The sequence below is a fragment of the Plecotus auritus genome, assembly GCF_963455305.1.
Source record: "Plecotus auritus genome assembly, chromosome: 1".
NCBI lineage: Eukaryota > Metazoa > Chordata > Mammalia > Chiroptera > Vespertilionidae > Plecotus > Plecotus auritus.
The window spans coordinates 34,967,621-34,992,992 of NC_137770.1; the positions used below are offsets into that span (position 1 = coordinate 34,967,621).

At 46.3% G+C, this 25,372-nt stretch overlaps 1 protein-coding gene across 2 annotated transcripts in view; it reads left to right on the top strand.

The window, feature by feature from the left end:
• The first annotated feature begins 284 nt into the window (after window positions 1–284).
• SGPP1 (sphingosine-1-phosphate phosphatase 1) overlaps window positions 285–25,372 on the top strand; it is a 54,590-nt gene continuing 29,502 nt past the window's right edge. The window contains exon 1 of one of the 2 annotated variants that reach the window (XM_080651389.1): window positions 285–1,201. In XM_080651389.1, coding sequence (XP_080507515.1) covers window positions 515–1,201 — 687 coding nt within the window. In that variant the 5' untranslated portion in view covers window positions 285–514. The remainder of the gene's footprint in view (window positions 1,202–25,372) is intronic. The other variant, XM_080651390.1, reaches the window with a different exon arrangement.

Consider the following 25,372-nt stretch of genomic DNA (forward strand, 5'->3'; position numbering starts at 1 on the left):
CGGCACCGCCGAAGCGAGCCGCAGGATCGTGGCCACCCCTGCCGGCATTGGACGGAAGACCGCCGGCAGCACCAGCTTGCGAGGAAGCGGGGCTGAAGTCGGGGAGGGAGGACGCGCAGCCCTCCGCACGCCGAGCGCCGCGACGCCCGGTGGCGATTGAGGCGAACCCGAGGGCACGGCGGAACCCAGCCTCAGCACCTCGACGCCGCCGGCCGCGGTCCCTCCCGGAGAGGCGGGGGGGGGGGGGGGGAGGAGGGAGGCGGGGCCCGGCGCGCGCCGGCGCGTGGAGGCCGCGGGCGGTGGCGGAGCGCGCGCCGGCGAGGGAGGGGCGCGCGGTGGCTGCTGCGGCCTGTGGCGCCGTCACCCAGCAGAACCCAGCGGGTGGAGCGAGGCGCTGCTGCTTGCCACTGCTGCCACCGGCCCGGCGCGCGGGAACGACTCGGGGCTGCGCCGGGGGCCGGCCCGCCCTCCTGCCGTCGTCCTCCAGTTCGCGGACCGCGCGGGTCCCGTTACCATGTCGCTGAGGCAGCGCCTGGCTCGGCTGGCTGCCCGTCTGCAGGACCCGCAGAAAGTGGCCCGTTTCCAGCGGCTATGCGGGGTGGAAGCGCCGCTGAGCCGCTCCGCCGCGGCCGCCGCCGTTCCGATGGAGGGCGAGAAGGCGGAGGCGCCGCTCTCCGGAGACGCCCGGTGCCGAGAGCGACAGCCTGGGGCGTGCGGAGGCCCCCAGCCCCCCGGGAGCGACCGCAATCAGTGCTCGGCCAAGCCTAGCGGCGGCGGCGGCGCCCCCAACGGCGTGCGGAACGGGCTGGGCCCGGCCTCGCCGCGGCGAGCGGGCGCCCTGCGGCGAAACTCGCTGACGGGTGAGGAGGGCGAGCTGGCCCACGTGAGCAACTGGCCGCTCTACTACCTGTTCTGCTTCGGCACGGAGCTGGGCAACGAACTCTTTTACATCCTGTTCTTCCCCTTCTGGATCTGGAACCTGGACGCCCTGGTGGGCCGGAGGCTAGTGATCATCTGGGTGCTGGTCATGTACCTGGGCCAGTGCACCAAGGACATCATCCGCTGGCCGCGGCCCGCCTCGCCGCCCGTGGTCAAGTTGGAGGTCTTCTACAACTCCGAGTACAGCATGCCCTCCACCCATGCCATGTCCGGCACCGCCATCCCCATTTCCTTGGTCCTCCTCACCTATGGCCGCTGGCAGGTAAGGCTCCTTCTCCTCACCCCACTCAGCCTGGGGGCGTTAAAGAACAAGGAGTTCTCTTTGCTGTCCACGGTTATTTTAACTTGGCAGTTCGTTCCCCTACCAAACTTCTCTTTCTGCAGGGTTTCACAGTGCCCACAAACAGGCCCACTCCCAGGTTTAAAAAAGTAAGTGATCGGGGAAACCTGGAGACTTGGCCATCAAACCATATTTTAATAGTAATGCCTTTCTTAGAACCCAGAGGAAACGCTGTTTTTGAAGTAATACATTATCATTGGGCTTTGATTGAGTTTTTAAACGGGTTTAGTCCTTGTGATGCACAGAATATAGTTGTGATTAATTATAATGTCCTTATAAATGAATTGTCAGGTAACTAAGATTACGTTTCACCGTAGTCTACGGTGCCATCCCCCAAACTGATAGTTTCAGGCATAGGTAAAGTTTTAGCTTTACTCTGAGACAGTGTTTAAAACAGTGTAATTCCAAAACAAACATGGTCAGACCAGGCAATGAAGTAATGACTTTTAAACGAAAGAGCTACTACCCGTTAGGGAAGTTAATGGAGAACAGCCTGAGTTCTCTTTTTAAGGGGTGTGGTTGCAAATTTGCTGATGTAGCAAATTTTATCTTCTGGATCGCTAATCTGTAGTATCAGTTGTTGAGCTCCTGCATTAGGCTTGTTGCATTAGCTTTAAAAAATGTGTGGGTTTTATTCTTAAAACGAGAGTTCTTGATCTGATTAGTCACTAGTGGGTTTGTAAAAATGGCAAGCAGGGTAAGCCTGACAATTTGAGAAGAGTATTTACTGGTGAACTTTTTATATTTTGCCCACTTCTTTTGGCTGGTCCATAAGTTAAGCTTAAAAACTCTTTCTTAAAGATGCAAAAGTTATTCTTAGACTGCTGTCTTGTTTTATATGTGTTTTAAATTGTAAGACCAGTTCCTTAATTTAAGAATAAAGTTAATATTTATGGGGGATCTAAGGAGTCAGACTTTCTCCAGGTTTTTTCCGTTACAGCATAAAATCATCTTACATTGGGAAATACACATTCTGTGTAACACTCCTTTATGATAAGCTTACTTCTTCCAGATTGAGTTTCATTATAGATAAAATCTTGTTCCCACGGACACTTCTGCGCAGTGCATCTCTCTTACAGTACATGGAAAATACGCATTGTGCATACTAAGAATGACAGAACTACGAGGGAAGGGTACTAAGGACAGGCTTTTTTCCTGTTTTAACTAAAGGAGATTTACAGTAATATTCAGATTATAAAGTGGTGCTGCCTGTCTTGTGTACAGATAAGTATCTCAAGTTTTATTTAATCTAAGTATTTCACAAGTTAAGGTACTGTATTCAGTTATGTTCGGCATGATATTCACTGTTTAGCTAATGTTTTTCATATATTCATGAGACTTTAAGGAATCTATAATTATGTAACTCCTCCTCAATGAGTAGTTATGTTGCATGCTATTAATATTAACAGTCCAAGTAAGAGAAAATAGTTATTACTCATCATTCATTCAGAACATGCTAACAGGAAGTTTGAACAACCTAATATATTTAATTCAAAGTTTGAGGAATTTATATACAATTTTAGAATTTGAGCTATAGAGGATTTTAGAAATTTCCTAGTTGTAAACTGTCATTTTACACATGTGGAAATACCAATTACATTCAAATTCATCTTATATAATTAATTTAAATTTCTTATTTTACATTTTTTACTATAAATTTGAAATATACGTCTAAATTTGAATAATTGTTTATCTTTTGGTTAGTTGTTTTGAAAGAAAGGCTCTTTTTTATGAGAGTTTTATGTTTACAATTGTTTGTAATAATTCAGTACAAAAATAAAAAATGATATTTTTTTATTGATTTTTAGAAAGGAAGTGGGGGGGGGGGAGAGAGAGAGAGCGAGATTTGTTGTTCCACCGACTTACGCATTCATTGGTTGACTCCTGCATGTGCCCTGGCCAGGAATCGAACCTGCAAGCTTGGTGTATCAGGATGACACTCTGCCAACTGAGCTACCCAGCCAGGGTGACCTTTTTTTTTTTTAAGTTGGAAAAAATAAAAGTTTAATACATGTGCATGGGAGATTCACACAGACATGGTAAATCCATGAAAATTCTCAAAGACAGTGAGCCAACACTGGGTATATAAAACTATGTAAACAAAGGAATAAGGGGAAGGCGGGGGAAGGGGTATTTTAGAAGTGAGAATGAAAAAGGGCAGAACACACTGGGCAGGACCTTCCCTCAAGGCCCCTCATAAACAATGGGACACAGTGGGTATCCAGACCACAGGCAGGTGCCTGAAGCCCTCTTATTTACCATATTTAATTCAAATTAGGGCAAGGCAGCATCCTAAATACCTTCCTGGAGCGTGTTTTTCTCTATCTGTATCTCTTAGGCAGGAAAGGAGGGGGAGGGGATAGTCTAAGGTTCTGAGTTTTTTGTTTCTTAATAAGTGGCTTAAAGTCAATATCCAAAAAGCAGCTTCAGGTTGGCATAATTTTTGTCCCTTTAGTCTTGCCTTTGAAATCCTACATAATAAAAGGCTAATATGCAAATGACCGAATGGTGGAATGATCAGTCACTGTGATGCACGCTGACCACCAGGGGGCAGACACTCAATGCAGGAGCTGCCCCCTGGTGGTCAGTGTGCACCGCTCAGCCAGAAGCCAGGTTCAGGGCTGGCGAGCACAGCGGCAGTGGTGGGAGCCTCTCCCGCCTCTGTGGCAATGCTAAGGATATCTGACTGACGGCTTAGGCCCACTAAGCCATCATTCGGACATCCCCCCAGGGCTCCCGGACTGCTAGAGGGCGCAGGCCAGGCAGAGGGACACCCCCTAAGTGCACGAATTTCATGCACCAGGCCTCTAGTTTTAAATAATAAACTTTCCACATTCTAGAAGCAACTAGTAAGTTGGTAGCTTCCTCCATATTTCATTGATCCAGTCATGCAGTTTCGAGAATAATTCAGTTCAGTTAAATGTGTTGAGTTTTATTTCAGGAGGCTGTGATGCACATAGGTTCCCAAAGTGAGGCCTATATTGTGTATGCAAGCAGTCAGGTATTTAATAAGGAGTATGTCTATGAATACAGAAGAAAAAAAGGGTAATGATAAGAGCAAATTATAAACCAGTTCCTGAGTTTGTAAGGCTGTCAGTCAAGAAAATTCCTGGATGTAAGCCTCAAAGTTTCTTTTGCTGGAATGAAGGTAGGCAGTGACTGTCTGATCTTACTTGTCTGCCTTGTTTAATGTCTCTGACAATGTCATCAGGTGCTCTGGTGAATTCTGCATGGCTTACAGAGCATCAGTCACTGAGACTGTTTAAGTATGAGCTGTTGTGGCGATTTTTCTGAAGTCTTTATTATGTGCTTTAGCTGCCATTTGGAATTGCAAGACTCAGAAAAACTTCAGTTCTTAGTAATTCCATGTCAAAGGATGGTAGAAAAACGAAAAGTTTGGAGGGTTATAGCCAAATATTTAAGAAAATTAGAAAAATTCAGGAGCCAGTCCAGTATATAGGTGAAAATTAAACCTTAAATACAATTAACTGAACTAGAGTTTAATATCCATAACTGTGTATTATGCAGGGTGTGGCAAAAGTAGGAGTATGCGAAACAGAGTTTATCATGTATTATTACTTATTAATTATTGTATTATTTTCCATACGAACAACTTAAACCTACATTTGCCCAACCCTGTAGATTCTATGGAAACACAATTTCTCTCCCTAAAATCACCCTCATTTTTCTCAAAGATGGTCACTTACTGCCTAAGTCTAGTTTCAATAAATTTGGCTTGATTATTTGCAAAAATTCAACAAGAATAGTAATTGATCCTATAGACTCTCTTAAATCTGAGTCTCACAAGGAATCTCCAGATTGAACTTTCAATAGCCTCTCAGGGTGAAGAAGTCACGCCACATAGTTGCCATCCGACTTTCTCATAGATTTGGTTGAATTCCTCAAGTATCCCAAAATGCCTTGAAGTTCTTTCTTTGCCATCTCCCAGGAAAGCCACCTTCATGTTTCACCTGGAAAGACCACTATGAACCATGTAAATAAGCAGGGTACCAAACAGTTTTTCCAAGGGGCTTTTATCGGCTTCCAGAGTCAATCTTTTTTTTTTTTTTTAATTAATTAATCAGAGAGACAGGAAGGGAGAGAGAGAAACATTGATTTGTTGTTCCACGTATTTAGGCATTCATTGGATGATTCTTGTATGTGCCCTGATAGGGGGTTGAGCCTGCAACCTTGGTGTATTGGGACAACGCTCTAACCAGCTTAGCTACCTGTCCAGGACCAAAGTCAATCTTAATTCCTTAAAGCTTTCTGGTGACATCCAGAGTCGATGCAGGTGTCTCTTAAAAATGACATTCACTCAAGATCGTGTTTAATAAAACCAGTTTCCACCTGGTGGTGTGGCTTAGTGGTTGAGCGTTGACCCAAGAACCAAGAGATCAGGGCTTGATTTTTTTAAATAGAGAGCATTGTTCTTAAAACATAAAAATAAGCTATATATGCCTTGAGAAGATAATGTGTATGCACACATATATGCAATATCCACAAATATTTGTGTTCTAAACAAAATGACCTTTACTAAGATCTAATGCAGATTTGATCACCCTTTTCCTCTATATTCCTGACATAAATAAATGCAATCGACACAAGAAATTTGGAAAAGAAAAGTACATAAGAAGATATTCTATCAAAGTATAATATAGATAATAAAGGATGACATCTGTGAAATCATGAAAAGATAAAAGGAAGGAAGGCAAGAAGTAAGATGTACAAAAGTTGGTCACAAAAGACAAAGACCAGAAATTGCTTCAGGAGCCAAGGGAAGCTGATCACTGTGGTAATCCTGGCAAGAAACAGTTTATGGAAAATAAAATTGGTTTGCTACTTTTTTTTTTTTTTTTTACCTAGCATTTAAAATGCACATTTTCATGATTTTTAAAAATGCTTATTGTTAATTATTGATTTAAAATTAATTTTACTGATTTGAATGGAAAATTCAACATTTACATAAAAATACAAAGTGAAGCCGAAACCGGTTTGGCTCAGTGGATAGAGCGTCGGCCTGCGGACTGAAGGGTCCCGGGTTCGATTCCGGTCAAGGGCATGTACCTTGGTTGCGGGCACATCCCCAGTGGGGGGTGTGCAGGAGGCAGCTGATCGATGTTTCTCTCTCATCGATGTTTCTGGCTCTCTATCCCTCTCCCTTCCTCTCTGTAAAAAATCAATAAAATATATTTAAAAAAAAAAAAAAAAAATACAAAGTGAAGAGCCCAACTGGCATGGCTGAGTGGTTGAGCGCCAGCCTATGAACCAGGAGGTCACAGTTTGATTTCCTGTCAGGGCACGTGCCTGGGTTGCCGGCTCTATCCCCAGTGTGGGGCGCAGGAGGCAGTCAATCAATGATTCCCTCTCATCATTGATGTTTCTATCTCCCTCTCCCTTCCTCTCTGAAATCAATAAAAAAATTAAAAATACGAAGAGAAGAGTACATTTCTCTTTTCTGTTTCAAAGATGGCAGGATCTCTTTTCCAGAAGGATTTATTATTTTATATTTCTTGTTTAGCCTTCTAGAGATAGTCTTTACTTTTATGGACATATATTTATATAGTTTGTATTTTACACAGATGGTAACATACCATACTGTTCTGGACCTTGTTGTTTTTTCACGTGGAAATGTACTGTGGAGATTTTCCTTTTCTTTACTCAGCAATTAATAAATACTAGTATCGTGCTTGGGATTGTTGTCAATGCCTTAAGTCACTTAACTTTTCTAATTGCCATAAAACCTATGAGAATTATCACTTCTTTGTAGAAGAAACTGAGGCAGAAGGAAGTTAAGCAACTTGTGCAAGATGACTCAGCAAGTACATAACAGAGCCTGGATTCAAACCCAGGAAGTTTGGCTGCAAAATGACACTATGCTGCTGTTATACTGCCTGTCCATAGTAGTACCCTCTGTATTACAATCATGTGCCAAATAATGACATTTCCACCAAGGAAGGACCACATTTATAAAGTTGGTCCCATAAAATAATAATGGAGCTGAAAAATTCCCATTGCCTAGTGATATGGTAGCTGTTCTCATGTAGTAGTGCAAAGTATTACACAAGAACTTACTGTTATGTCACAATTGCCTTCTGTATTCAGTACAGTAACATGCTGTTTAGGATTGTAGTGGACCTAGGAGCTGTAGGGAAACAGAATATATCACCCCAAAATATGTCTTTTTGACAGAAAGCTCTTTTGGGCTGGTTAATTTTAAGAAATCGCCCAGCTGGCATGGCTCAGTGGTTGAATGTCGACCTATGAACCAGGAGGTCATGGTTCGATTCCCAGTCAGGACACATGCCTGGGTTGCTGGCTCGATCCCCAGAGTGAAGCGTGTAGGAGGCAGCCGATCAATGATTCTCTCTCATCATTGATGTTTCTGTCTCTTCATCTCCTTTCCTCTCTGAAATCAATAAAAATATTTTTAAAATAAATGGCACACATGGGAGAAGCTCGTAAAATCAAGTAGAATTTGCCCTGTGTGTGTGGAACAGGGTGCTGATCTATCTTCTCAATGCAGATGAAAAGACATAAATCTGCATAACAACCTTACCCTTGTTTACTGTTCTTTCTTGGTAACCTCTCTTCACTGAATCCTTCCACCTGAAACATCTTCTATCTTCTACTGAAGATGGTATTTTAAGGTGGTGGTCTCAGCCATTTGGTGAGATAAATCAGTTTTCCTGCGTCTCTCCCTTATACACTGAGTGGCCAGATTATTATGATCTCTGAATGCATAATAATCTGGCCACTCAGAGTGTGTGTGTGTGTGTGTGTGTGTGTGTGTGTGTGTGTGTGTATTAGAGGCCCAGTGCATGAATTCGTGCATGGGTAGGGTCCGGCCAGCCTGGCCAGGGGGAGGGTACATGGGCGGTTGGCCGGCCTGACTGCTGGTCGAACTGCTGGTAGTGGGGACAATTTGCATATTAGCCTTTTATTATATAGGATATACACTGAGTGGCCAGATTATTATGCATTCAGAGATCATAATAATCTGGCCACTCAGTGTATACAGGAGGTGTTACTAAACTTCTGTTTGTTTTTCTCCTGTTAATATGTCTTTTATTCCTGTGATGTCTCAGCCAAGAACCCAGGAGAATAGAGGGGAAATTATTCCTCCCTGGAAAGCTAGGTGTGTAGTAGGCTGTACCATCTACATTAGTGTAGGTGCATTCTGATGTTTGCACAACCAGAAATCACCTAAAGACACATTACAGCCTTAGCTGGCTTGGCTCAGTGGATAGAGTGTCAGCCTGTGAACTGAAGGGTCCCAGGTTTGATTCCAGTCAAGGGCACATGCTCAGGTTGTGGGCTTGATCCCCAGTAGGGGCCATGCAGGAGGCAGCCGATCAATGATTCCTTCTTATCATTGACTAGAGGCCTGGTGCACAAAATTCATGCACGGGTGCCATCCCTAGGCCTAGCTGGCGATCGAAGCTCAAGCATCTGGCACGGAAGGGCAGATCCCAGCTGACCTCTGGGCCCTGGGAGCACCTGGGCCCCCGCACACCCCTCTCCACCTGAGTCATGGTGCCCGAGTCCCCAGGTGGAGATGTGGTGAACGCAGCCGGATGCCGCTGGCCGGAGCGCAGTGTGGGCCTCTGGGCTGCCCAGCAGTGCCGCATGGAAGCCGGGCAGGCAGCGCACTCTCTGCCGGCTGGCCTCGCAGACCGGCTCCTGAGAGAACCCACGGGGAGCCCGACCAATACCTGAGGTCCATGCGGGTGCGGTGTGGGCTCCTCCCGGGCACCTGGCACCTGAGCGTTGGGGGCTTCCCTGCATCTCGGGGGAGGGTAGCAGGGGGAGTGAGAGCGAGCTCTGCAGACACCCCACATTCTCGCTGCACCTCTGTCCCTGTCACACCCACCCCCAGGTAGCTGGCGAGAGGTCGCAGCCCCCCGCCCGGGCACCGCAGGAGGTTGGTCACCGCCACCCACCCCGAGTTCCCCTTCCCAGCCTAGGGACCGGCCCCCAATAGGGCGATCAGGGCCTGTGGGTTGCCGTCTGCGGGGTGATCGGTTGTGGCGGGGCGGGGGAGAGGGGATGCCCAGCTCCCTCAGTGCCTGGGAGCTGGGCGACGGCCCCACCCCCTACCGCTGCTGCTGATCTGTGGGATGATCGGCAGGGCTCGATCAGGCCCCTACTTGCACCCCCCTTGGCCTGGCGCCGCCCACTCTCCTGCTTCACCATCCTGCCACGGTCCTGCTCTCGTCGGGGCTCATTGGGGCCAGCAGCTCCTCCACTGCCGCCCGCTGCCAGTGCAGCATTGCTGACACCTGCCATGTTCCGCGCCATCCCCTGGTGGTCAGTGCACATCATAGCAAGCGGTCGAACTCCCAGTCAAACAATTTGCGTATTAGACTTTCATTTTTATTTTTAATAAAAATAGAAAAAGATGCATTATGGCGCATTTCTCATTTCTCAACATATCCCCATCATTAAGTGGTGCACGACTGTATGTATAGAGCTAATTTTTTCACATTTGCATGATGTTCCACTATATTAATATAGCATAATTTATTTAATAAGTGGATTGTTCCGAGACTGCCTTTTTAGAGCCTCCTCTGTTTTTTTTCCTATTACATTGTTGGTAATTTACCTACTAATATTTTTTATCTATACTTCTGATATTTTTATTTGTCTTAGTGGTTGCTCTACCTTCAAATAATGTTATACCACTTCAAGTATAGTAGATCCTCAAATAACATTTCATTCAGTGTTGTTTTGGTACAGTGTTGATGGGCGAGAAAATCAATTTCTGGCCAGACCACTGTCATAATATGAAGTCATAATGAAAATCCACTGCATGGATTTTCTCTGGGTACTCTGGCTTTCTTTCCACTTCCCAGAAATGTCCATATTAGGCTAACTCAGTGATCAGCAAACTCATTAGTCAACAGAGCAGCAAACCGCGGCTCGTGAGCCACGCAGTTTGCCGACCACTGGACTAACTGGTGTGTCTAAATGGCCTCTGGTCTAAATGAGAGAGAGAGAGAGAGAGAGAGAGAGAGAGAAGAGGGGCCTTTGGTGATAGAAAGGCATCCTGTCCAGGGGTTCCCACCTTTACCCCTGAGCTGCCTGCAGAGGCTCTGACGAACTGCAACCTTGAACTGGAATAAGCAGGTTGGGAAGTAATTATCTTACTTTTAAAATTAATCTTAAATGTATGTATAGCTCACATTTATTTCAATGTTTAATACTAGAAGTGTTTTGAGTCTTTTATATATATAAATTATTGGTTTCAGAGAGATGAAGGGAAAGGGAGAGATAGAAACATCAATGATGAGAGAGAATCATCAGTCGACTGCCTCCTGCATGTCCCCTGCTGGGGTTTGAGCTTGCAACCCAGGCTTGTGCCCTGCCCTGGAATTGAACCATCACCTCTTGGTTCATGGGTCAACATGCAACCATTGAGCCACACTGGCTGGGCTTGAGTCTTTATTTAGAAGTTTGGTGATGTTTTTGTGACCAGAAATATGCTGTAGAAACCTAATTCTTGTTATCAATTAGCCCAGTGGTCGGCAAACTGCGGCTCGCGAGCCACCTGCGGCTCTTTGGCCCCTTGTGTGTGGCTCTTCCACAAAATACCACGGCCTGGGCGAGTCTATTTTGAAGAAGGGGTGTTAGAAGAAGTTTAAGTTTAAAAAATTTGGCTCTCAAAGAAATTTCAATCGTTGTACTGTTGATATTTGTCTCTGTTGACTAATGAGTTTGCCGACCACTGAATTAGCCTATGGTAAAGTTGCTTTTGTTATGTCTCATTTTACTTAAAGTTGCACTTTCCAAGAATTTATCTACAGTATTAACTGAGGACTTAATATATAACATATACTGCAACAGTATACTTCCATTTTTCCCTCTCCCTTCTTAGAATTAATCATCAGATGTTTTACATCTACATATGTTACAAAAATTGCATTAATTTTGTATAATGTTCAAGCATTATTTTTAGAAATATTTTTTCTCCTCTTTTCCCCGATACCCTCCCCTCCTGGAACTTTAATTTCATGTATGTTAGACTGTTTAACACTAGTAACTTACAGATCACTGATGCTCTGATTATGATGATGATGATGATGATGATGATGATGATGATGATAATTATGGCAGTGCTTTTACTCTCTGATTAATTTTTATAAATTCTATTCCTATGACTTCTAAGTTTACTCATCTTCTGCAATGTCTAATTTTCTGGTAAACATCATCAAGTAGGATGGGATATAATTTCAGATGCTTTTTTAACCTCCCATTTCTCCATTATGTTCCTGTTTTCCTTTATTTCCTTGAGTATGTTTGTAAGAGTTTTAATAGTTGTTTTAAGGCCCTTATCCATTAATCTCATCATCTGTGTCATCATTATGTGATTCTACTATTTCTCCTGGATATGGATTACATTCTCCTGCTTCTTTGCTGGTAATTTTTATAGAGTTTTAGATTTTGTTGTATTCCTTTAAATAGTGTTGGATTTTGTTCTGGTGTACAATTAAATGGCTTGTCAGTTTAATCTTTTTAGGCTTGCTAGAGTGGGTCCTGACTAACCATAGTCTAGAGCTACTTTAACCTCACTAATAAGGTGGTATTCTAAAGACCCAGTTTCCTCAGCACTCTGCCTGATGGGAAAGCAATTCCAGGGCTATGTGAGCTTTGAGAATTGTTTGGGCCACTGCTTTCTAGTGTCTTTTCCCAGCCTTGTGGATTTTTACCCCATCATGCACAGATTAGTACTCACCTAAAATTTTTCAGAGACCTTTCTATTGGGCTCACTCTCTGTGCAGATTCCTCTCTCCAGTACTCTGACCTGCAAAATATTGCTGCTTTGGGCTCGGTGAACTCCAGTCTCTCTCCTAATTCAGTGAGACTGCTGAACTTTGTTTTGGTTCCTCTTCCCATGCTACAGCCTGGAAACTGCTTATAGCAGCAGGCTCGGGCAATCATAGGGCTCATCTCATTTGTTTCCCTTTTCTCATTCATCACAGTCCTTTGCTGCTTGTTTCCCAGTATTTGAAAGCAGTTGTTTCATATAATTTGGCTAATTTTCTTATTTACAGTGGAACAGCTGTTCTTACAACAGTTAATCTTTTATGGTCAGAAACAGATCCTGTCACCTCTACTTACTGTTTTGTTTTGTTTTGTTTTTAAAATATATAACAGCTTAGCACAGTGGTCGGCAAACTGTGGCTTGCGAGCCACATGCGGCTCGTGAGCCGCGGATTGCCGTTCTGTTGACTAATGAGTTTGCCGGCCACTGGACTAGACTAAATGTTACCGTGTAGTTGGAAGCTGTGAGGATTAGACAATTGTGGCATATTGTGTGCAAAGAGGTAAAGGGTAGTATATGACAGTGGTCTGCAAACAGCGGCCGCGGTTTGCTGACCACTGGCTTAGCATGATACCCCTCCCAGGAGCCTACCCACTCATGCCCTTCTCTACCCCCTCTTCTTCCCTTTCAGGCCTTCATCTCCTAAACTCTAAGGGATCACACAAGACTTGCAACTAGGGGAGCAACGGGCAGCAACAGCTTGTCCAAGGCTAACCCCTTTGAACCTCTCCCGAAGGCCACTTTTCTTTGACTTCTTTTTTTTAAAAAATATATTTATTGATTTTTTACAGAGAGGAAGTGAGAGGGATAGAGAGTTAGAGACATCGATGAGAGAGAAACATCGATCAGCTGCCTCCTGCACGCCCCCTCCTGGGGATGTGCCCGCAACCAAGGTACATGCCCTTGACGTGAATCGAACCTGGGACCCTTCAGTCCGCAGGCCGACGCTCTATCCATGAGCCAAACCGGTTAGGGCTTCTTTGACTTCTTAGTGAGCCACAGCAGCCCTGCCTAGGCTCATCTCTTTCCTAGAACATTCCTAGAGACAAAGCAGCCCTGCCTAGGTTCTCTCCTGCTGCTGCTTCTCTCCTAAGCCCTTTCTTGTTTCACTGTCCCCAGTTTTAATAAATGTACTCTCAAAACATTTTTAAAGATTAATAGCTTATTGAAATACTAGAGGCCCGGTGCACGAAATTCGTGCACGGGGGGGGGTGCGGTATGTCCCTCAGCCCAGCCTGCACCCTCTACAAATCTGGGATCCCTCTCACAATCCAGGATTGCTGGCTCCCAACTGCTCGCCTGCCTGCCTGGCTGATTGCCTTAACGGCTTCTGCCTGCCAGCCTGATCACCCTCTAACCACACTCCCCTGCCAGCCTGATTGACGCCTAACTGTTTCCCTACTGGCCAGATTGCCCCTAACTGCCGTCCCCTGCTGGCTCAATAACCCCAAACTGCCCTCCCCTGCAGGCCTGGTCGCCCCTAACTGCCCTCCCCTGCAGGCCTGGTCACCCCTAACTGCCCTCCCCTGCAGGCCTGGTCCCTCCCAACTGCCCTCTCCTACAGGCCTGGTCGTGCCTAACTGCCCTCCATTGCAGGCCTGGTCCCTCCCAACTGCCCTCTCCTACAGGCCTGGTCGTGCCTAACTGCCCTTCATTGCAGGTCTGGTCCCTCCTAACTGCCCTCCCCTGCAAGCTTGGTCACCCCTAACTGCCCTCCATTGCAGGCCTGGTCCCTCCCAACTGCCCTCCCCTGCAGGCCTAGTCCCTCCCAACTGCCCTCCTCTGCTGGCCTAGTCCCTCCCAACTGCCCTCCTCTGCTGGCCTGGTCACCCCTAAATGCCCTCCCTCACAGGCCTGGGTCCCCCCCTGTTGTCCTCCCCTGCAGGCCAGGTTGCCCCCAACTGCCCTCCCCTGCAGGCCTAGTCCCTCCCAACTGCCCTCCCCTGCAGGCCTAGTCCCTCCCAACTGCCCTCCCCTGCAGGCCTGGTCACCCCTAACTGCCCTCCCCCACTGGCCTGATTTCCCCCATCTGCCCTCCTGTGCAGGCCTGGTCCCTCCCAACTGCCCTCCCCTGCTGGCCATCTTGTGGTGGCCATCTTGTGTCCACATGGGGCGGCCATCTTTGACCACATGGGGCAGCCATCTTTATGTGTTGGAGTGATGGTCAATCTGCATATTACTCTTTTATTAGATAGGATAATTCTTATACCATACAACTCACCCATTTAAAATATAGAACTCAATGGCTTTCAGTTTATTCATAGAATTGTGCAACCATCACCACAATCAACTTTAGGACATTTTCATCATCCCTAAAAGAAACTCCATACCTATAGTAGTCACTTCCCATTCCCCCCAGTCCGAGGCAATCACTAATTCACTTTATGTCTATATATTTGCCTACTTTAGACATTTTATGTAAATCGATGCATACAATATGAAGTCTGTTGTTACTGGCATAATGCTCTTTTTTCTTAGCATAATGTTCTAAGCCTTAGAATCTAAGGTGCATCCATATTATGGTGTGTATCAGTACTTCATTCCTTTTATTTACTGAGTACTATTCCATTGGATGGATATATCAAACTTTATTTCTCATCTGCTGATGGACATTGAGTTCACTTTTTTTTTAAATAAATATATTTTATTGACTTTTTACAGAGAGGAAGGGAGAGGGATAGAAATTTAAAAATATTGATGAGAGGGAAACATCTATCAGCTGCCTCCTGCACACCCCCCACTGGGGATGTGCCCTCAACCAAGGTGCATGCCCTTGACCAGAACCGAACCTGTGACCCTTCAGTCTGCAGGCCAACACTCTATCCACTGAGCCAAACTGGTCAGGGCTCACTTTTTTTTTATTTTGAATAATTTTGATATGGGTATTTTTGCTTGGATATATGTTTTTGTTTCTCTTGGGTTACTTATTGGTTTTTGAAGCCCTTTATGTTGTGGTAATATTTTTCTTTTAGTTGTGGTGTGATTAGGAAATGTCCTAAATTATTCTTTTCCGACTTTTTTTTTAATTCTAAATAGATACTTTTCCTTTTTATTTATTAGTCTTTTTTTAAAAAATTGATTTTAGAGAAAGAGGAAGGGAGAGGGAGTAAGAGAGAAACATCAGTGTGAGAGAGAAACATTGATCATTTGCCTCCCATTCAAACTTTGACCGAGGATTGAACCCACAATCTAGGTATGTGCCCTGACTGGGATTAGAACCCGAGACCTTCTGGTGCATGGGACAACACTTCAACCAACTGAGCCATACTGGCCAGGGCTACTTATTAGTCTTTTATTTCACGTTTTCTTAGTTTTGAGTAATGTTTAGAATGGCTTTCTATCATGGTTTCTTATGGTACTTTTATGGTGTGTGTGTGGTTTTTTTTTTATGCTTATGTCTTTGAACTTTCACTTGCTTTCAGGAAGGAATCCAACTTTCACTTTTATCATAAAATAAAACCTCGATATAATGGACTAATTTGTGTGAGGGTCTGTCCATTAAAACTGAAAGTCCATCTATCATTACTAAAAATAGCCTAGGGCTGTCACAACCGGAGGGACAACCAAAAGAGGGGGGGTGGGCGTGGGCAGAGACCTAACAACTTCGCCACTGCCTCCAGCAGGACCTGGGCCCTCCCCTCTATGGACCAGAGGCCCTTTTTCTGATACCATATTCCCAGGATCTCTCAGACCCATTTGTAGAAGTCAGGAAACACTGCATGTGGTCATCCCGCCCTGGGGACTCCCAGGGCTGACAGTAAGGGTGGTCTTCTGTGGGGTCCCCTCTGTTATGCGATCCAGGGTCACTACATCCTAATGTTGACTCTAGCAGGACTTGGGATGGTCCTCTGCGTATCTGAGTTCCGACTCCCTATACCAAAGCCCCCGAGACTCTTGAGACCCGGATGCAGAAATCGCCTGTTGTCGTCATCCCACCCTGGGGACTCCCAGGGCTTACACCAGGGGAGGGCCTTGGTGGGGTCCCCTCTGTTGTGGCGTCCAGAGTCCCTTTGGTGTTTCCTCGGGGTCCTCACCTTGACTCTGGCAGGACTTGGGCCGGTCCTCTGCGTATCTGAGGTCCCACTCCCTGTACTAAAGCCCCCGAGTCTCTGAGACCCGGATGCAGAAATTGCCTGTTGTTGTCATCCCGCCGTGGGTGGGATGATTCTGTTCTAGGGTCCAAGGTCCCTCCGTAATCCCTCATGTTCCTCACCTTGAGCCCTGGCAGGTCCTGGGATCCTCCTTCTGTTGACCCAAGGCCGGACTCCTCAGATCAAGGCCTCACTGCCCTGAGTCCTCTGCAGGAAGTCAGTGTACGTCACATCTGGTACCAAGCCCAGCAATTCCAAAGCCTGATGGCAGGGGCGGAGATGGATTCCGTAGGGTCCTTTGGCCCTGTCTCTGATCCATGCTTTGACAGGGCCTGGGCCTCCTGTCCTCGATGAACCTGAGTCTGCAATCCTCAGACCAAGGGTCTGACTACCCAAGTTCCCTGAGGAGGTGGGTGGGGGGAGGTGCAGTTTTCAACATACAAACAGGAAGCTCAACTTCGGGAATTTAAATTCCTGCCTCATTCACCTTACACTGTTAAACCCCAAATCTAGATACTATACCTACTATAATCACCCCCAAGATTTTAAAGCTAAGGTAACCAATTGAGCAACTCTATTCATTAAAGACAGCCTAAAGGCAATGATTTCAACCTTGAAAACAGAAAGCTGGGGAGAACCACATTGACAGTGGAAAAAGGGGGATGAGATGGAAAACTTATCTGGTAGTAGCCAAGAAGTGAATGGTTTTCAAGGTGCATAAGAACAACCTGTACTAGGGAAGCAGGATGATTCACATCTCCAGAGAGACAGTCACTTACCTTGAAAAGATTTTAGGTAAATCTTATGAAAACTAGCTAATGGTGAAGGATGAGAAAGAACAATGAACCACTTGAAATGGGTGGCCTGGGGAAACGTTTTGAGGAAGCATCATCTCCCTACCATGTGACCCATCAGAATTGAACATGGGGTCAATAGGTTTGAGAAGGCTTAGGAGTGCTAAAGAAATGCCCCCTTTCTCTTACCAAAGCATCTTGGCCTCCTCACCCTCCCCATGGAAGTGCCAGGATGGTGCTTTATGATGTCTAAGTTTCTCTCCCAGAGCTACCATTAGCTGGAGGAGAGGCTTCCTGATTAATTAAAGCCTACGGGGTGTGGCCCCTCATTGTCCTAGAGAAAAGCATATGTTCAGGAGACCTGGGGTAGGGCCCTGGGAAATTTTGACATGGTGAAGATGACCAGGAAACCACAAACTCCTAGCACAGTCATGTAATAACCAACCCCATTCACCAAAAGAAGGTAAAAGAGGAAGAAGCCCTGTTAACCCAGGTCCAGTGTCCAAAATGAAAGGACCACACCCAAACTTCTCCTCCTCTTCTTTAGTGGCATATGCCCCAGACCCCTGGTCTTGCCTGGCAGATTCCATCCTCAACCCATACTTTTTCTCATGAAGACTTTTTTCCCTTTCATCCCAGCCATTTCCCCACAAACCAATGTCCTTCTGCGCTCACTCTGTTGTCCTTCCAGGTACTAAAGACATCGTTGGGGGTGAAAAGATGTCTTTAAGGGAGTTCAAGGAAAGGAGCCTTTCCAAAAATTCTTACCCCTTCAAGAAAACCTACGAAAGCTATAAAGCCAACAATATGTGGCCATTATCACAGGCCAAATGAGGAACCGAATAAAAATGATCCAGAAAAAGACGAAAACAATGTAGAAAAATTCACCACCTCGAGTGATAACTTGGGCAGCCAGTAACTTCAGAGCAAGGCCAAAGACCTCAGAACTATCTATGAAGTCTCTGAAGTCTGGCCCCCAAGAAATGCTGACAGTGTGGAAGCCAAATTTTACACCTTCAGGGTACACCAATAGTGATGATTAAAATAAAATTGATAAGTGGTTCACTTCCAGTGTAAGCACAATTTGCAGACAACTTTTATTAAATTTATTGGGATAACATCCTATATAATAAAGAGGTGATATGCAAATTGACTGTTACTCCAACACACAAGCTGGCCACCCCCATGTGGTCAAAGATGGCTGTCCCCATGTGGACACAAGATGGCCGGCAGAGGAGGGCAGTTGTGGGCAATCAGGCCAGCAGGAGAGGGCAGTTGTGGGCAATCAGGCCTGCAGGGGAGGGCAGTTAGGGGTGACTGGGCTGGCAGAGGAGGGCAGTTGGGGGCAACCAGGCCTGCAGGGGAGGGTAGTTGTGGGGGGCCAGGCCTACAGGGAGGGCAGTTGGGGGGGACCAGGCCGGCAAGGGAGGGCAGTTAGGGGTAACCAGGCTGGCATGGGAGGGCAGTTAGGGGTGACCAGGCCGGCAGGGGAGGGCAGTTAGGGGCAATCTGGCTGGCAGGGGAGTAGTTAGGGGGAGATCAGGCTGGCAGGCAGAAGTGGTTAGGGGCAATGAGACAGGCAGGCAGGCAGGCGAGCAGTTGGGAGCCAGCAGTCCTGGATTGTGAGAGGGATATCCGACTGCTCGATCCCAGCAGGATCGGGCCTAAATGGGCAGTCGGATATCCCTCTAGGGGTCCCAGATTGGAGAGGATGCAGGCTGGGCTGAGGGACACCCTCCCCGCACCCCCGTGCACAAATTTCATGCACTGGGCCTCTAGTCTACATTATAAAAGACCAGGGGCTGTCACATCCTAAACAACCAGACGGATGACCAGTCACCATACGGGGTGGGGGAGCAGCGGGGGGTGCGGGGCGGGGTGAGGCGGGCATGGCTGAGGCCTAACGACCTTGCCGCTGCCTTAGCAGCTGCAGATCAGGCCTGGAGAGAGTGCTGGAGAGAGAGGCAGGGCCTAATCAGCAGCCACCATGGCTGCTGGCAAGGCCTGGAGAAAGAGAGAGGCAAGGGCTGATCAGCAGCTGCCACAGAGGCTGTGGATCATGCCCGGAGAGAGGCCCAGAGGCAGAGGCAGGCAGAGGGCTTAGGGCAGCCTTGGGCAAACTACGGCCCGCGGGTCGGATCCGGCTGTTCTATCCGGTTCTCTTGCTCTCCCCTCCGCTCCTTTACTTTGAATTTATATTAGTTCACACAAACACTCCATCCATGCTTTTGTTCCGGCCCTCCGGTCCAGTTTAAGAACCCATTGTGGCTCTCGAGTCAAAAAGTTTGCCCACCCCTGGCTTAGGGGCAATCAGGCAGGCAGGCAGAGGCAGTTAGGAGCCAGCAGTCCCAGATTGCGAGAAGGATGTCCAACTGCCGGTTTAGGCCTGAAACTGGCAGTCAGACATCCCCCAAGGGGTCCCCAATTGGAAAGGGTGCAGGCTGGGCTGAGGGGACACCCCCCCCCCCATGCATGAATTTTGTGCACCGGGCCTCTAGTTATGTAATAAAGTAGGTTTTCCAAATACATATGCTAAAAAATTGAAAAATGAGTTAATTTATCTCTCTTTACTTATGTAGACACATTTGTATAATTAAAATTAAGTATGTATGAAAAGTTTAGCCCTCGCCTGTTTGGCTCAGTGGATAGAGCGTCAGCCTGTGGACTGAAGGGTCCCAGGTTCCATTCCATGTATCTTGGTTGCAGGCTTGATCCCTGGCCATGATCGAGGCTCCTGTGAGAGGTAACCAATCAATATGTCTCATCAATGTTTCTCTCTCTGTGTCTTTCCCCCTCCCTTCCACTCTCTGTAAATCAATGGGAAAAATATTCTCAGGTAAGGATTAAAAAAAAAAAGATTCCAAACTGTTGGCAAAAGCAGTTGCTTTATAAAAATAATGTATTTTTATTGATTTTTCCCTCCCTTTATTAAGAGGGAGGGAGAAGGAGAGAGAGAGAGAAACATTAGTGAGAGAGAATCATTGATCTGCTGCCTCCTGCACACCCCCTTTTGGGGATTGAGCCCGCAACCCAGGCGTGTACTCTGACCAGGAATGGAACCATGACTTCCTGGTTCATGGGTTGACGCTCAACCACTGAGCCACACTGGTGGGCAAAAGCAGTTGCTAATGCCAACTGTTTGATTGAATCCAGCCTGGCCTGTGGATTTCTCATTCTTTAATGTTTAAAAAAAAATCTTCATTGTTGAAAGTATTACATATGTCTCCTTGTTTTCCCCCTTGACCCCTTCTAGCCCGCCCCTCACCCCTCATCCTTTAATTTTTAAAAAAGTATATTATTTAAAAATAATTTCATTGCTTTTTAGATAGAGAGGGAAAGGAAAGAGAGAGAAACTCAGATATGAGAGCGAAACATCATCAAACAGCTGCGTCCTGCACACCCCCCACCAGGGATCGAGCCTGCAACCCAGGCATGTGCCTGGGCTAAGAAGAATCGAACCAGAATTGAAATGGCAACCTCTAGGTGCATGGGACAATGCCAAATGAGTAACACCGACCAGGGCTCATTCTTTAATATTTTTAACCAATCTGGTGTCAGGTTGTCCAATGCAGTTAGTTCTCCTTGATTTGCAATTGCTTTATGGGTACTGTGAGTTACCTGTCAGCTCTTCACCAGCCACATGAATTTGCTCCGTCTTTAGTCATCTGCTTAGATTCCTGCCTGGTGATCAGCTTTTTGCAGTCTGGAATCGCCAGGTGTTTGCCCTTTTGCTGAATTTGGTATCTCCATAATGAATCTCAAAACAGCCTGGTGTCTTGCTCTGCAGAAAGCGCTGCTAGATGTGCTGTAGTTGTTTATAGCAATTATTTCTCTCTCCTCCATGAAAAGTTGCCTGCCTCACTTGTCACTCGTCTGTGATTGAAATTTCTTCCTTTCTTCCTTCCTGCCTTCCTTCCTTCCTCCCTGCCCCCTCTTTTCTTTCGTTCCTTTCTTCTTTCTTTTTTATAAGAGAAAGTTTATTTATAAAGTCACAGAGGTAGAAGAAATGAGCCGTAGAAGAAATGGGCTCAGAAAATAAGTTACAGAGGCAAAAGCAAGGTCCTTGGAGCTTAAGGGAAAGAGGGAGAGAGATGTGCCTTGAGAGATGAAAGAGGGAGGAGAGGTGCAGGTCTGCTCTAAAAGGAGAGAGAGAGCACCACCTGGGCATATTCCATAGAGAGAGAGAGCTGCCTGCAGTTTTAAAAACTATCAGTTGCTCTAGCAGCAACAGGTTTTAATTTGAGTTCTTCAATTCCTTTCTGTAATTCTGTGCGTCTTAATTTAGCTTTCTGTTTTAGCATCATCTACTGCTTCCTTGGTCAACGTTCTAACCTTCCACACTTCAGGGAGTCTGGTCAAGTATCTCTCCACTTTAGATTTCCTGGTTCCAGAGGTGGTTGGTGAAGTGCCCCACCTCTCACCCCCATCCTTCATGGCCACCCCATGGTCCACTTTTATTTTAGAAGCTCTGGCCAGATAGTTCAGTTGGTTGGGACATTCTTCTGATATGCCAATTCCTTATAATCCTATCTAATAAAGAGGGAATATGCTAATTAACCATCACTCCATCACAAAGATGGCTGCACCCACAGCTGAGGCCAAGTTCCATAAGGAGCCTTAACAAGCCATCAGCAGGGACCTGAGGCTATGCCCTCCCCTGCTCCTGTGGGGCTTGACAGGGGACCTCAGGCCATGTCCCCCACCCGGCCGGGCTTGACAGGGGACTTCGAGGTGCGCTTCCCATCCTGGTGCTGGGCTAGGGGACCTCAGGCTGCTCCCCCTGCCCCAGTGCCAGGCCAGGGGACCTCAGGCCTCGCCCCCCACCAGGTAGGGCTTGACAGGGGACTTCAGGCCACACCCCCCACCTGGTGGGGCTTGACAGGGGACCTCAAGGTGTGCTTCCCATCCTGGTGCTGGGCTAAGGGACCTCAGGCTGCTTCCCCGGTCCCAGGGTCAGGCTGGGGGACCTCAGGCCATGCCCCCCATCAGGTGGGGCTTAACAGGGGATTTCAGGCCACACCCCCCGCCCCAGCACCAGGCCAGGGGAACTGAGGCTGCGCCCCCATGCCTGGTGGGGTTTGACAGGGGACCTCAAGGTACACCCCCAGTGCTGGGTCGGGGGAACTCAGGCCGTGCCCCCTGCCCAGGGGGGACCTGAGGCTGCACCCCCCTGCCAATGGGGCTTGACAGGGGACCTGAGGCTGTTCCTCCCTCCCGGTGCTGGGCCAGGGGACCTGAGGCTGCACCCCCCCCCCGCCTGGCTGGGCTTGACGGGGGACCTCAGGCCATGCCCCCCACCCAGCGGGGCTTGACAGGGGATCTCAGGCCATGTCCCACACCTGGCAGGGCTTGACGGGGGACCTCAAGACATGCACCCCTCCACCCCGGTCTGGGCTGGGGGACCTCAGGCCATGCCCCCTGTCCTGGCGCCCGGCCAGGGGACCTGAGGCTACGTTCCCTGCCCGGCGTGGCTTGACAAGGGTGGGACTAGCCAGGTCTGGATCTATCCCAATGAGCGGGGGAGGCCAGCCGGGTCTGGGTCTCACGTGATTTTGAGGCGCATGTGGGTGAGCGGGGACTTGACTCTGGGTCCCGTGGTGTGCCCCAGACTCTGACAGGAGGAAGGTTTTCATATACATTTTACTAACTTTCTTTCACCTTTGACACTTCTATTATAGAGAAAGGGCAAATAGCAATATTAAATTATTTCCACTAATTAATCCCCTTTTAATGTGCACGAATTTCGTGTACCGGGCCACTAGTCTATATAAAAGCCTAAGCGACTGGTCACTATGATGCGCACTGACCACCAGGGGGCAGATGCTCAATGTAGGAGCTGTCTCCTGGTGGTCAGTGCACTCCCACAGCGGGAGCGCCGTTCAGTTGACCAAAGCCAGGCACTGGGCTCACAGCTGGCAAAAACAGCTGTGGCGGCGGCATGAGCCTCTCTCCTGCTTCTGTGCAGAGCTACCGAGCAGCGGCAACAGCAGGCACATTGGGTCTCGGATGAGCGGGGAGTGGCAGGGTGCCTGGCTGGGGGTCAGGCTCCTCCCCCGGCTGCCTGCCACTTCACGGGCTGCTACTGCCTGGCCTGCGGGGATTGGGCCGAAACTGGCAGTCAGACATCCCCTGAGGGGTCCCGGATTGAGAGAGGACACAGGCCAGTCTGAGGGACCCCACCGGTGCACAAATCCGTGCACCGGGCCTCTACTGTGCGTGTGTGTGTGTGTGTGTGTGTGTGTGTGTGTGTGTGTGTGTACATACATCCTATTGAAGTTAGTCAAGTTAATTGCAGGTCATTTTATTGACTTTTACTAACTTCAATGGTTCTGTTTCTCTGGAGAACTCTAATACATGTCAGAAATTTTCCAATCAGCAAAAATTTCTAGAAACATTCTTACGAATAAATTTTTTTATATTCCTACAAAACAGTTTTTACACTATTGGGTGTCCTTAGTGTAGATACTATCTCCATATAGAGATGAGGAAATTGTGATGCTACGAGATTATGAAACTGGCCCATGTTTCCACACCTGAAGAAATAGGCACCATTTGGGGAGTCTGCCTCACTGACAGCCCTCTATAAGCTCCCTCACCTATAGGGCAGCCAATACTTTCTGTATATAATCTTGTCCACCAGGATTTGAGAATAGATACTGAGTTTGGGCAGGGTTCCTCAATGAAGAAGTACATTCAGAAACCTTCATCTACCATGTGGACCGAAGATCAGAGAAACTAGTCTGCAGAAAAAGAATGAAGCAAATATATCAAAAGAAGAGATGGTCCTATGACTGTCCTATTTATAGTTCTAGTTTCTTCTTAAAGCTTAGCCTCATTTTGCCTTAGGGTTCTGTGAGATACTCTGTATCCTTATATCTTTTTTTTTTCCCCTCAAGATTTCTGTTATTTAGAGTCCCAATAAATGCATGTAAGTAAATGGCTAGAGCTAAGGTCTGTGGAGTTCCAAAAACCCATATTTTAAACTATGACATAATCAGTAAATATTGGCGTATTCATTGTTTTGTGGTATATATAGTTTTATGATAAACATTATAATGTATGAATCCTTGCCCACATTTCTGTGTAATATAGAACTAGTATACAATTCTAGGAGAGAGATTACTGGGTCATTCTATATACATTTAGAACATTTAGAGCTCTTTTATGTATAGACAAAAAGGCTTTCCAGAAAGATTGCATCTATTTGCATTAACATAACAATGTATGAGAACAAGGCAGATATATCATTAATGTGTTATTGTCAAATGTTATTTATATATACACTATCCATTCCTTAAATTCAAAATATAATTTTTTTCCTGGTGTCTGCCTTTGTCTATATTTAAATTACTCTAAAAATTTTAAATTCTATTAGATAGTTTTTGTAATTGCTTTAATTGCAAGTAATTTTATTGGCTTATTTTACTAACTTCCATGAATGTAAGTGGAAAATGCCATAACGTAAAAAATAATTCTGATTATGTGTGATAGTTAAGGAAAGCATATCAGTAAGAATACAACTGTTCAGTAGAATAACTGAAGGAAATGTTTAGATAAGTGTTCCTGTAGTAGGATGTGCAAAGAAAAGATTAGAAAGTATGTAATTAAAAGCTTTAGGAGGTCCCGTGGATTATTTTGGTTTTGGTAAATTTTTATTAATTTGAAAATAATGTGAGGACTTATACATTTTTCTTTCACCTTTTTTTTTATAAGACCTAAAGATTGAGTTTAAGTAAAAACCTTATTTGAGGAGATACATAAATTCAGCTGATAAAGGTCAACAGTCTCCAAGAAAAAGAAAATAGAAAATAGGAACTCCTGCCAAACTTAAATTATTACCTACTGTATTTGTGTGTGAAAAAATGTAGAAAATAACAAGCATAAAAAAATTGTAAAAGGCATCAGAATAGGCTACTAGAATACACTATTACATGTTATTTAGTGTGTCCTGGGTCTGTTTCTTCATTTGTAAAGTGAAGAGAGTGAAATTAATACCTTTAGCATCTCTTATACCTCTAATTAAGTGAAATTTGTACCTAGCTCCATTATAAGAAAAATATAATTAAAAATAACTGAGTGATGCCCTAGCCAGTTTTGCTCAGTGGATAGAATGTCAGCCTGGGGACTGAAGGGTCCAAGGTTTGATTCTAGCCAAGGCACATACCTCAGTTGCAGGCTCGATTCCTGATGCTGGTCTGGACACGTGTGTGTGGGAGGCAACCAATCTATGTGTCTCTCTCAGTCTCTCCCCCTCCTTTCCACTCTCTCTAAAAATCAATGGAAAAATAACCTCAAGTGAGAATTAAGAAAAAAAAAATTACTTCATCTATTAACATTTCAGTAAAAAACAAAGCCACATTCATTTCTTTTAACATCTGCCTGC